We start from the raw sequence: 12,208 nt of genomic DNA on the forward strand, positions 1-12,208 counted from the left end.
CCAATCCAGCACCTAGTGTAGTACCATAATCGAGTCTAGGAGTTAGGTGTAACTTTCCAATTTTGCCCATCTATCTCCAAGGTCCAGGGCATAACTGGAAAAATGGTCCAGTTCAGAGTTTCAATCAAACCCACACTACATGTGCCTCAGGTCTCACCCTGACAGTTAAGACAAGCCACCCCTACCTTCTTGGCAGCACATCAGTGTCAGCCTTGGTGGATAAACCTCCCCAAGTCTATCCAATGGCTATGAAGATTCTAAACTAACATGAGTCTCATAAGTCTCCAGTTTAAGGGTATTACATAGAAACACACCATAATAACATGAATTAATTATATACTTCATTCATTTACAATAAATGTCAATAAGGACATCAATCTGATTGGAGCTAAGGGCATAACTGTCTAACAAGGTAATGCTTATGCACGTACACCTCACCTTTGTCTAGCTACCACGGTCGATCTCCAATGTCAGGGACTCTAAGCCTATACCCCTTCAGGATATGGTACTCCTTAGGAAGAGCCCTAGCTTTCTCTATGCTAAGGAGGCTATCCAACTCAGAGCATGGATGGCACTCTACTTCTATGCCCCGGGTTGCGTACTTGGCCACCAACCTAGAGCTCGACTCAAGAGCATCTTCACCCTCTACCACCTTGAGCGATCCTAAGGCACCCTTGCCGTCCCTCGGCCTCGTCGACCCAACACTCTCATGGAAAAAATCATCACCCCATCAGTTGCACTCGACGCCTACAGGAGCAGTCCTCTCCCTCAACACCCGGATCTCAGGATTCAGAGGCAGGCCCTCGAACTCACAGCCATAGATCTCGCTACTACTGGCCGACATGGTGGTAAGAGGCGAGCTTGCACCTGACAGGTCGGGAAGCTTGTAGCACTCAGGGCCAGAATCAGAGAAAGACATGGCTATGGTTTAAGTCTTTACCTAATGGACGAGGTCTTGGAAAGTTTAAGGGTGAGCAAAGTCGAAGGCCGAGGTCTCTTAAGGTTCAAGTTGCAGAAGGAAAATCGTGAAGATTGTCTCGACTAAGTGCCCTATTTAAAGGAGAATGGACGACTCATATCATCTCCGATCCAACGACCACAGAGCGACCAATCTAACAATCCGAACCGATGCCCGACACATGTCAATCGCATCTGGAAGATGGAACGACTTCGAGCGAGTCAACTGGTTCACTCATCGAGTCAGATGGTTCGGTCACCGATTCTGAGCTAGAAGCAACTCAACCCAGTTGACCCAATGCTCATCTCGCAAATGGCCTTGAGGCAAAGGCCCGTCTCACGTATGGTCACGACCCAACACCCATCTCGGGCACAGTCCTATTGATGCCGAGACCCGTTTCCTGTATGGCCACAACTTGTTGACGTTTACACCCGTCTCATGCATGGCCATGGCATGCCTGCTCGTCTCCCATACTTCATACGATAACAATCAGCCGAGGCCAACGCCTGACCTATGCACAGACTCATTAGCACATGGTGAAGCACACTACTGGGGGCACATGCATCTCATCCTGTATGAAGCACGGTACCCCTTGTAAGCTATATTGGCATTTATTGCTCTAAGCTCTCTTAAGCTCTATAGTGACCTCGTCTGAGCCACTTTACTCAAGCCTCATCCAACCCCTTACTACGCCCTTCTAACTTGACTGTCAGAATCTTCGCCCTTGGGATAACACTCGGGGCCAATGACGTCTTCCTTTGCTTACAAGTCGGACCTTGAAGCCCTCGGACTCAGCCAACCCTCGCCTCAAAAGTGAAATTACATTGTTGCCCTCGGCCCATCATTGGCGGAAACAGAGATGGAGGTCACTAGTATGTTTTCTAGTGCTTCAAATATCTGTGAAAACTAAAGCTATATGAAGGATGATTGGAAACTAAGAAGACAATCGGGATCTCCCTGTTCTCTTCTCTTGTTCTTCTTTTCCTATCTCTTTGTTTTCTTTTTTTCTTTTATTTGATTTAATATTGTTTGGAGTTATTATGGGTTTTGCTTATGTGTACACTTCGGTTAATGGGTGCGAGTTTTTAGTGTGTCCCACTTGCAAACGTTCTAGGTTGACTCGGCAAGCCATGTCATTTAAAACGGTTATTTCAATAGATATCTAACAGATGCATTGACGGCATCTCTAATGTCGTCCATTTTGGCCTTGCAGTGGATTTTTTTTCAATAGTTTAAGGTCGAAAATGGTCCTTTTCAAAAAAAATCCATTAATATAAATATATTTAAGAAATACAAAAAACATGAGAGCATGATGGGTAGGGAAAGACAGAGAGGGTCATATCTATACTTCTGTCTAGCTAGTTACTCTTATGGTGACAGGAGGGGGTCAAAGCCCCGAAAATATCCCACCCCAACGTGGCAACCGAAAAGTTTATTTTGTCCAAAATGAGAAAATAAGGTTGCTTATTCCACTCTCCACCACAACGTGTCTAGATTTTTGTGTCCAGCCTTATTTTCTTCCTGGAAGTTCTCTCCTTCCTACATTCTTTTTCCTCTATCAAACAAAATACCCAGCCTTCATATATCCAAAATTAAAGATCTCTCATCTCTTCGGTCTCACATTTCTCTTCCCTTTCATTGTTCCTCCTCTTTCTCATTTTACAGGGATCTCTTGTCAGCATGGTATGCATCTCTCTCTCTCTCTTTGCATGGATAAATTGATCATTTTGTTTTGAAATATGACATGATTAGTGCGCCTAGAGATAAAAATATTATAATGATGAAGGGAAAGAAAGCAAATTAGTTCAAAAGAATGGTTACTACCAATTTCCCCTGTAAAAAAATTAATGTGAACAACGTACTATTTCATATCAGGCGCCTTGAATTGTTGTCAACAAACCCAAATGAGAATGAAAGGAAAAACCTTGAAGAATCATTGCATTAGAATTTTCACTACTTAAAATTGCTGTTCTTCAATCTTGAAGGTCCTCCATGGGTGTCTATTGAACTTCACTGCATCAGAATCAAGACTCTGGAGTCATAAATTCCCAGTTAGGATAAGATATTTTAAGTAATAAGAGGTTCCATTAGGACCGAATCACCCAATTGCATTTGAAATCAGTATCGTATTTATCATCATGATCTGTCCATGTCAAACAGTTATTAATATCCTCTGCATTTTCACATTTAAGTGAATGGTTTAGTGTTCATTATGTCTTTGTAAAGGCATGTTTTGATTCTAGATATCACTTGCAAGGTGTCAAATGCTCGCTGGTTGTAGCGAAGACTTGGATCGAATCCTGCCTTCACCATGGTCTACCCCCATAGAACTGAAAAGTTGTTTGAAAGAAAGAAAAAAACGAGATTCTAGATATGAAATTGGAGTGGGGTCTCTCATGTGGGATCAGATTAGTAGGCACAACATAAATAAGCATGTTAATAAGTATTTTGACGGTTAAAAGGGGGTTTTAATCTTTTTGATGGGTGGGGTGAGGGTATTTTAAGAGAAAGGTGTCAAAAAAATTTTCAAGTGTTCAATGAATGTGCTTACAATATTGTGTCTATCTGGTCTGAACTGCTCTCATGGGCTCGGATGTAGTAAGCACGTTAGGTAAATACAATGAGTGGGCAAGTAATAACTATGTGACATATGTCCCAGTTAATGCACCTTTCTTTCAAACATTTTTGTTCAGAGTTGGGATTCATTTACATTTTCTTTTTTCATTGTTTTATGAAAGATGCATTAATTGGGATATGTGTCACATAGCTATTACGTACTCACTCATTGTACTTACCTAACGTGCCTACCACATTTGGACCCGCTCTCATGTGGGATCATGCTTGTCCTCTTCTAACTTTGTTCCTTTTTTTTTCTCTCTTTTGGATGAAGGCGAATTCGGCATCTGGAATGGCTGTGAACGATGAATGTAAGCTGAAGTTTTTGGAACTAAAAGCGAAGAGAAACTACCGTTTTATTGTGTTTAAGATTGAGGAAAGGATTCAGCAGGTGATGGTGGACAGGCTTGGGAAACCTGATGAGAGTTATGAAGATTTCACTGCTTGCTTGCCAGCCAATGAGTGTCGCTATGCTGTCTTTGATTTTGATTTCACAACTGATGAGAACTGCAAGAAGAGCAAAATTTTCTTCATTGCATGGTAACGGTTCTCTTGAAGCCACACACAAATATCAAGAATTGTTGAGTATTATTTCTCTAATTGGGTATAGAATTGAACAGTTTTGCATGCACCCATACATATATATCCACACGCACCCCACAACACATCCCACCTGTGTATTGGGAACATCTCCCCAATGACAAGTACAGAAGGAATATGCTCCCAATGCACAGTGAGATATGGATTAATTTTAGATGTGTTAATAAATTAGTGGTGGCAGGGAATGCGTGCAGCATTCACTACCTGATGAAGAGCTTTCCTTTTGGCAGGTTGAATTGCTCTTCTTAAAAGGGAGGGATGCTGAGTGACCAACTCAACTGATAGGTCATGAATCTTCAGGCTTAGTTTGGTAAAAGTTAATACAAAAATGTATACTGCAAATACATACAAAATATAAGGTTTTGCACTCTATATATTTGTATTTGTACTCTTACCAAACTGAGCCTCAACAATTTTGAAGAGTGATGGGTGATTGATTGGGATAATGCATATTAAAGATATTTTTCAATGTTAACTATTGTTGTCATGAGTTCCAAATCAAATCCAAACCATTAGTTTGAATTCTTAAAAAACACGCACACAAAACATGTTCTTAATGGGTTATGTATTTTTCTTTTCAAAACAGAAACAGAAAAATGTGTTCTTTAATTTTGCATTAAAGAATATGTTTTCAATTATCATGTTCCATAAATCATATAATATTCCTACCACAAAGTTGCTTTTATGGAAAATCCAACGTCTTGATGGGTCAAAAGGATAAATTGTTTTCTTTTAAACAAAACCAACTTGTTTCTATTCTTTAAAAACAAAAACACAGTTCAAGAACATAGTTTTATTTTCTTCTGCTGATGTAGCAATTTCAAAGGCAAATGGAAACAAAAAGCATTCATCTCGTACCCCCCAAGCGATTGTCTAATCGGCATGGTCCATTATAAAAAAAGATGATAAAAATTGAAATTTATATTGTATATCATGAATATGATTTGAGGATAAAGATTTAAACCCACCACTCACAAATCTATGATGTGGGAAAGACATGGCATCGAAAGAGTTTTGACCAATCAAAATCTATCCATGAATTTTAATAAATAACATCTGATTGGCTACCACTTTATGATACCAGTTGATTGGTCAAAAAATTTTTAGATATCATATCTTTCTAATATCATAGTCTGAACCCTAAATTCAATAGTTTAAATATAACTGGATCTGATTGATTGTATTGTATCATACTAGATTATTTGGGGTAGATTCATAGTTGATCAAATTATAAATGGATCTGATTTGAATTCGAATTTAGACATATAATAGACGCATCTATAGCCCCAGTAGTCAGTCTCTCATTCTCAGCCCATCATACCAAATAGATGGATTTCATCAGATATTATAGTATTTTCTTCCCTGTAGGTCACCTGATACCTCAAAGGTGAGGAGTAAGATGCTATATGCTAGCTCCAAGGATAGATTCAAGAGAGAACTTGATGGCATTCAAGTGGAATTGCAGGCAACAGATCCAAGCGAGATAAGCATGGACATCATAAAAGGACGAGCCCTCTGAATCCTAACAACTTCTTCAGCTTTAAGTATAGCTGTTGTTTGATGTTGTGCGGGAGCATTTCTTATTCTGGGCTTAAGAGTCTAAACCATTGATGGAATTTCATACTATGTGTTTCCTTTTTTTTTGTCATATTCTTGATTCTCGAGTCATGTATTGAAAATAGGTTTGGCCTTGTACGATAGAGATGATAATACGAGACCTTCATTTCAATTCATTTATTTGTTTGTTATTTTCTTTTTCTCTTTGAAGATAGCATGTATATCTTCTTAACAAAAGGACAAGGTGGTGACTGTTGTATTCCTTTTTTAACTATTATCTTAGTAAATTACCACGAGATTATGTATTGAATTGCTACAGTGTATAAGAAATGTTCAAAATATGTTATGAGGTAGGATTAGTGCGTCTTTTGTATAATAATAATAATAATAATAATAATAATAATAATAATAATAATAATAATAATAATAATAATAATAATAATGATAATAACTTGAATTTATTTGCTTGTGATATAATCGATATCAATTTATTTTGTTTGTCAATTGTTAATAAAAAATTTGGAGAATTAATGAAAATAAATTGCAACAAATGAGAACAATTTAAATGGAAAAAAAAAAGAGAAAATGGAGAAAAAAAGCAAACGGAAAAGATAAAAAACAATTAACTCTTGAAATCTCTTGGGAAAATAAATGTAGTTGGAGAGAGATTATTGATTCCTACCTGGTCCTAGGAATTGTGTCTGATCAAATATTTTCTTAGTTATTAAAATTTAGAGTTTTTGAGGTTAGGGTTTACATATTTAGGGGTTTAGGATTTAAGATTTAGGGTTTAGGGTTTAAGGTTTAAGATTAGGGCTTATAAGTTTAGGGTTCAGGGTTTAAGAATTAGGGTTTAGGGTTTAAGTGGGTGTTTGGTATCGTGGTCAGACCACAATATATTGCATTTTGAAATGCACCACGATCTCTGAAGGTGTTTGGCTGGTCTGTAGTGAGCACCGATCCACACTATCTCGTGGATCAGTCCACATCAGAAGACAATTTCTCATCCACAGGTTTTTATTGTGGATTGATCCACGCTACTGTGGAATTTTTTACTAAGAATTATCCCATGCTTTGCACAGAATGTTTTACCCAATCTCATCCTACATTTTTTATTATGTATATTATTAGGAAATAAAATATTACATCTTTCTTGTTATATAATATATAATGTTATGTACATTTTTTAATTCAATATGTGTATATTTTATTAATTATTATTTTTATATAAAATTAGTACTCTTGGCAACCTAATGATTTTTTAATATAAAATTGAAGATATGCCAAATTTTATATGCATACATGCAAGATGCAATTTTATATAACTTTTTCATTATGCCCGCTTTTCAAAATGTTGGTGGCTCTAGCTTCTTATTTTTGCACCAAAGCTAGACCTTTCATGATTGTTTCCCAAATCTCATAGTCTAGAGATATAAGGTAGATCCTCATTCTTACCTTTTAGTAAAATTAATCAAAACCATCAAAGATAAGAAGCAAGTAGATTGAGTATCCCTCAATAATGACAACACTTCCATGGGTGGCCATTCTATTTACCTAGTTGTTAAGCTAGTTCAAACTAAACCTACCCATACCACTTGTTGTCCTGGTTAGCCAAACCAAGAGGGGGTGAGTTGAGTGCTTAAAAACTTTTCCTTCTTTGTGACCTACAGCCTTCTACAAGATTAGTGCAACGAAAATAAGTGTTAAGGATATGTATGCTAATGAATGTAGTGCAATGAAATGCAATCAGATAAACAATGACTAACAAGAAAATAAAGATTTCAACAAAAGTAAAGCATATAAAGAATTTTATAGAGGTTCGACCAACCCAGGTCCACGTCCTTTACTCAGGCCCCTCTTGTGATTTCCACTAAACAAGTCGACTAGAACTTCTAGGGTGCTAGTCAAACCTTTAAAAACCAACAACTCTTCTATGTGCTTGTTATACTTGGATAGACTTTCTTGGTGCTATCTCTACCAACACTAGTATTCACTTCTTAGAACATCTCAGATAAAACTGATAAAAGCAATTTAAGCACAAATACAAACTCAATATGCCTCTTAGTAGGCAAATAAAAAGTTGATACAAAGAAAGCTAATATCACAATAAAGTGGATGAAACAATAATAAGCTCACCACATGAAGAGATTCTCAAATCTCTGTAAGAAACATATAAGCCATAATGGCTACTTTGTTTTTCTCAAACAAATTGGTTAGGCTTAGAGAACTCTTTTTTTCTCAAATTTCTTACTCAACGAAATGCTCTCAATATAGTTGACATATTACAAATCTAGTTCGTGTTCATTTTTAGTCCCCAAACATTATTTTATAGATGTTGAGACCTTATGATTGTTGAAGAGCCATTAAGATGGCCTCAATCCATTCTTGGCAATGTTCTCACCTTAATCCCAATGAATAGAAGGCTTACAAAAGAAGAGCTAGTCGTGCCTGCAAACAGTTAATTTTTATTACAAGTAGTCGATTGATAGACCATTGATCGACTATCGCTCACAAGTGGGGAGTCTATTTTCTCTGGTAGTCGACCGACACAACAAATTTGTTAACTAACAACTTAGGCCAACTCTCGACTATTAAAGATAGTTGACTCATCAAGAACTTGTAGTCAACTATAGAACAATAACAAATGTTTCATGTCTTGCCTGTCAAAAATAGTCAACTCATGAGAATTCAATTGTCAACTCATAAATAGTATTCTCACAAAGCATGCCTTAGCTATCAAGGGTAGTTGACTCATCATTTTGAGTAATCAATTCTTCAATGCTCCAAACCTTAGAACCTTGTGTTGTTTCATTCCAAAGTAGGTCTAACATTTTTTTAAGAACTAGACCTAGTCTAACATTAGTCTTTAGGGTTTAGGTTAACCAAGTTTGATCTTAACTAATAGTATGCATCCCAAGCTTATGATTTACATAAAGTTCAAGTCCTAAACATGATATGACATGACACATTATAGACTTCTTGGACTTTAAACTTCTTTTTTCAACTCATGGTGGCCAGTTCCATTTTTGAACAGATTCATCATGACTTACAAGTACCCAATACTTACATTCATTTTTTACTACATCTTAGCATTTACTAATCATTTTTAGCCCAATGAAAATAGTTGCACACTTAGTACAAGCCATTATTATTCTCAATGATTTTGTTATCATTAAAACACATAGTACCAATATATCTTTCTTCAATGCCAACTCTATGATCAGACCAATGAACCAAATATTCTAAATATGGAAAGGTTCAGATCGATACTTAGGGGTTCTTTGCTTAAGGATGGCAAATGGCACTTTGAGAGGATAGTCAAAACTTACAAAGGAAGGGGGACTCAGATCTCAAATCTAAGACCGGAGGGAGATTGAAGCATGAAGAGTCTCTAAGAGCGGGAACAATTGTTCCAAATCTCTTTTAGAGGTCTCCTATTTATAGCTTTCCTAGAGATTGTTTACTTCCAAAATGTTCCTGTATGGATTTGCTTCTACAAATTTGTCCTAATCAATGTCATCTGCACCAGTTGAGGTCTTACTACATGTCCTTACCAGAGCCAAAATACTTGCCCAAGTATCCTAACCCAAGAGGGGTAAATTGGGTTCTACAAGGTTTTCCACCCCAACTAAGAACTTTCCAAACTTAAGTACTATACAAAAGATGGTGGACAACAATGATAAGAAGTGTAATATGATAACGATAATAATATATAGAATGAGTATTAATCAATAAGTGTACAAAACAAATAAAAAGAAACCAAAAGCATACATAGATTTATAGAGGTTTGGCCAAATTAGGACTACATCCTTTCCTTAAACACACTACTTGAGAATTCCATTAAACCAGTTGGGCTTTCCAAGTGCTAGAAAAACCTTTACAACAATTGGACTTTTCAAGTGCCAACAAGACCTCTACAATAGTTAGACTTTCAGGTGCCAACAAAACCTTTCACCAAATAGATTTACAAGTGCTAATCCAACCTTTCAGTGTTTAATCACAGAACACTCAATAACTATTAGCTAAAAACCACTAAGTGATTAATTACTACAAGTATGATGAAAAGATAAACAAATAAAGCTCAAAATAATGCCTCTAGTAGGCACAAATATCAGTACAAAATAAACTATTTAGATGCAGGAGTAAGAACAACAAATATAGGCAATAACACTTAAAAAGATTGATGATTCTTAGAACAAATATGGGCAATAATACTTAAAGAGAATGATGATTCTTGGAGAGAACCAATGAAGAACAAATAGCTTTTTCAAGCCTTTCTCCCATGGATAAACTCTTTTATATTAGAATCTCTTCACTCTATTTTGCTCTCTTGTTGTTTCTCTCTTTTTCACTTAAGTGTCTTTAGTTCAATATACTTCCTTGAATTTTTCATGTCAAACACATGCATATATAGCATGAATCAACCTTATAGAGCTTGTGAGTATTATAGAACCATTAGAAAGAGATTAAATCACTCTACGAAATGTTTAGAACATATTCCCAACAATATTAAAGGCTTACGAAAAGACGAAAAAGTCGTTAAGCCTTCAAATGATCAAAAGTTTTCTTTTTCTTTGTGGTGTGGTCAACTATCATCACTAAGTAGTCGAGTGCTTCAATCTTATCTAAAATAGGTAGTTAACTATCATGTTCAAGTAGTCAACTACTATTCGTAGGAGAATTTTTTTTTTCTCTCTAGTGGTTGACTACTATTCGCAGAAGAAAATCTTTTCTCTCTAGTGGTCGACTACTACCTATTAGTAGTCAGGAACTTCATGCAAATTATTCTTAGTTGATAAACATAGTCAAATATCCTCATTTCATTAGTTGACTACTAACCATAGAAAGTGTGACATCAAGCTTAGCTGTCACAAGTGTTCAATCGACTATTGCCTTATGGGCAACCAACTACTAACTGTGTTCAGCATTGAAAAACTCAAGTAGGTGACTCCTAGAGTTTACGAGTCAATTCCTAAAGCTTCCAAACTTAGAACCTTTCTATTTTAACCATTGGTCTCTAAGGTTTTGATAAAACTGAGGTAAGCCTGTATTAAACACATAGTAGTACATCTTGCAACTTATTACACCAAGTCCTCTAAAAATAAGAAAAATTGGAAACTCTAGAGCTTGATATATTCTTCTTCTTGTCCATGGAAGCACATTTCCTTGCTTGGAAAGAGTTTGGTCCATCATTTGATACAACTACTTCTTCATGTCTTAAATCATCATTGTTTCTATTAAATCTTTCAAGTTCAATTAAGAAATCATTTGATACAACTATAAACTTGTCTTTACAGAACTTTAGTACTTTAAATGAGTCTATTCTCATAAAACACAAAGGATCAATAGGGATCTCACCCCTTTCCTAATGAACGCATGTGAAAGAATGAACCATAACGACAGTTCCTAGTCTTCTGTTATTGGATGATGTGGAATCTAGCTGAACACCAATCTAAAAGTTTGTGGTTTATATATCTAAAGTGTTAATATCATGATGCGATTCGTATTGCCTCCATCGCATACTTACACATCCTTTAAATTAACATTTCCTAGTGGAGTTCATTTTATTGTGACAGAGATACCATTAATTCAAGCATGAGTTTTGTGGAGTTATCTATATTTCTAAACTCTAATGATACATCATTTCTTGGTACTACAGGCGGTCGTTTAACTCATTAGGTTTGATGAAGGAAGCTGAATTAGATTTGCAAATAGGCTCAAGATCTTGGCAACTCACCTGCTGATTCATTCGGACTCGCAAATTGTGACACAAGCCTGGCAATGTTCATCTATTCTTCCTTCGCAATGTTTTCTTTTGCAACAAGTTAGGACATTAGGCCATCTTATGTTCAACTCTAATTCTTACCCATTCTTTCCAAAAATAAAATTCTATAATGGACAATGAGAAAATGTTGCTACGAACGAAATGCTTTTCGAAAGAAAATGAATTCATTTCATGGAAGGAATGAGAAAAATTTTGTACCTATTTGGGTCCAAATTTCAATCTATTATTTTGTTCAACTGAAATAATAAAACAAGTATGTACGATGCTCATTAGTAGATAGATAGAGGAAACACACGGTACCCTGACCAACAAAACACAAATCAGCCATGTGGGCCCGACATTAATAACACAAAATATGAAAAATAAAAAATAGGCTAAGAAAATCTTATGCATTAGGTTGCTTAGATTATCACCTATTTAAAACTAATTTCTTAATTGAGTAGCCAATTGTATAAATTAAGAAAAGTGATTGAACTTCTAAATACAAATAAAATTTAAAAAAATTGTAAAATTAAAAATAAAATAATAACATGAATTTCACAATTTCACCAAATTGGTGTATTCAATACAGATAAGATGATAAGCTAAGAAATTCATAAAATATAATAAAACACCATATAAAAATTGTAGCTCATTTTCATTTCAAAAAAAAAAAAAAAGAAAAAACAATGCCAATTGCTGACAAATATGTT

At 35.8% G+C, this 12,208-nt stretch overlaps 1 protein-coding gene across 2 annotated transcripts; it reads left to right on the forward strand.

The window, feature by feature from the left end:
• The first annotated feature begins 2,501 nt into the window (after positions 1–2,501).
• LOC148855688 (actin-depolymerizing factor 1-like) lies at positions 2,502–6,041 on the forward strand. 2 transcript variants are annotated; one of them, XM_088941858.1, is made up of 3 exons: positions 2,502–2,641; positions 3,849–4,114; positions 5,543–6,041. In XM_088941858.1, the coding sequence occupies exons 1-3, from the start codon at positions 2,639–2,641 to the stop codon at positions 5,691–5,693; spliced, it is 420 nt and encodes a 139-aa protein (XP_088797984.1). In that variant the 5' UTR covers positions 2,502–2,638; the 3' UTR covers positions 5,694–6,041. The 2 variants fall into 2 exon arrangements, with proteins under 2 accessions (XP_088797984.1, XP_088797983.1); XM_088941857.1 differs by lacking the exon at positions 2,502–2,641 and having other exon boundaries at positions 3,843–4,114.
• The last annotated feature ends 6,167 nt before the right edge of the window (positions 6,042–12,208 follow it).

Source organism: Nelumbo lutea, chromosome 4, assembly GCF_056320005.1.
Source record: "Nelumbo lutea isolate HS-2025 chromosome 4, American lotus-T2T, whole genome shotgun sequence".
NCBI classification, from domain to species: Eukaryota; Viridiplantae; Streptophyta; class Magnoliopsida; order Proteales; family Nelumbonaceae; genus Nelumbo; species Nelumbo lutea.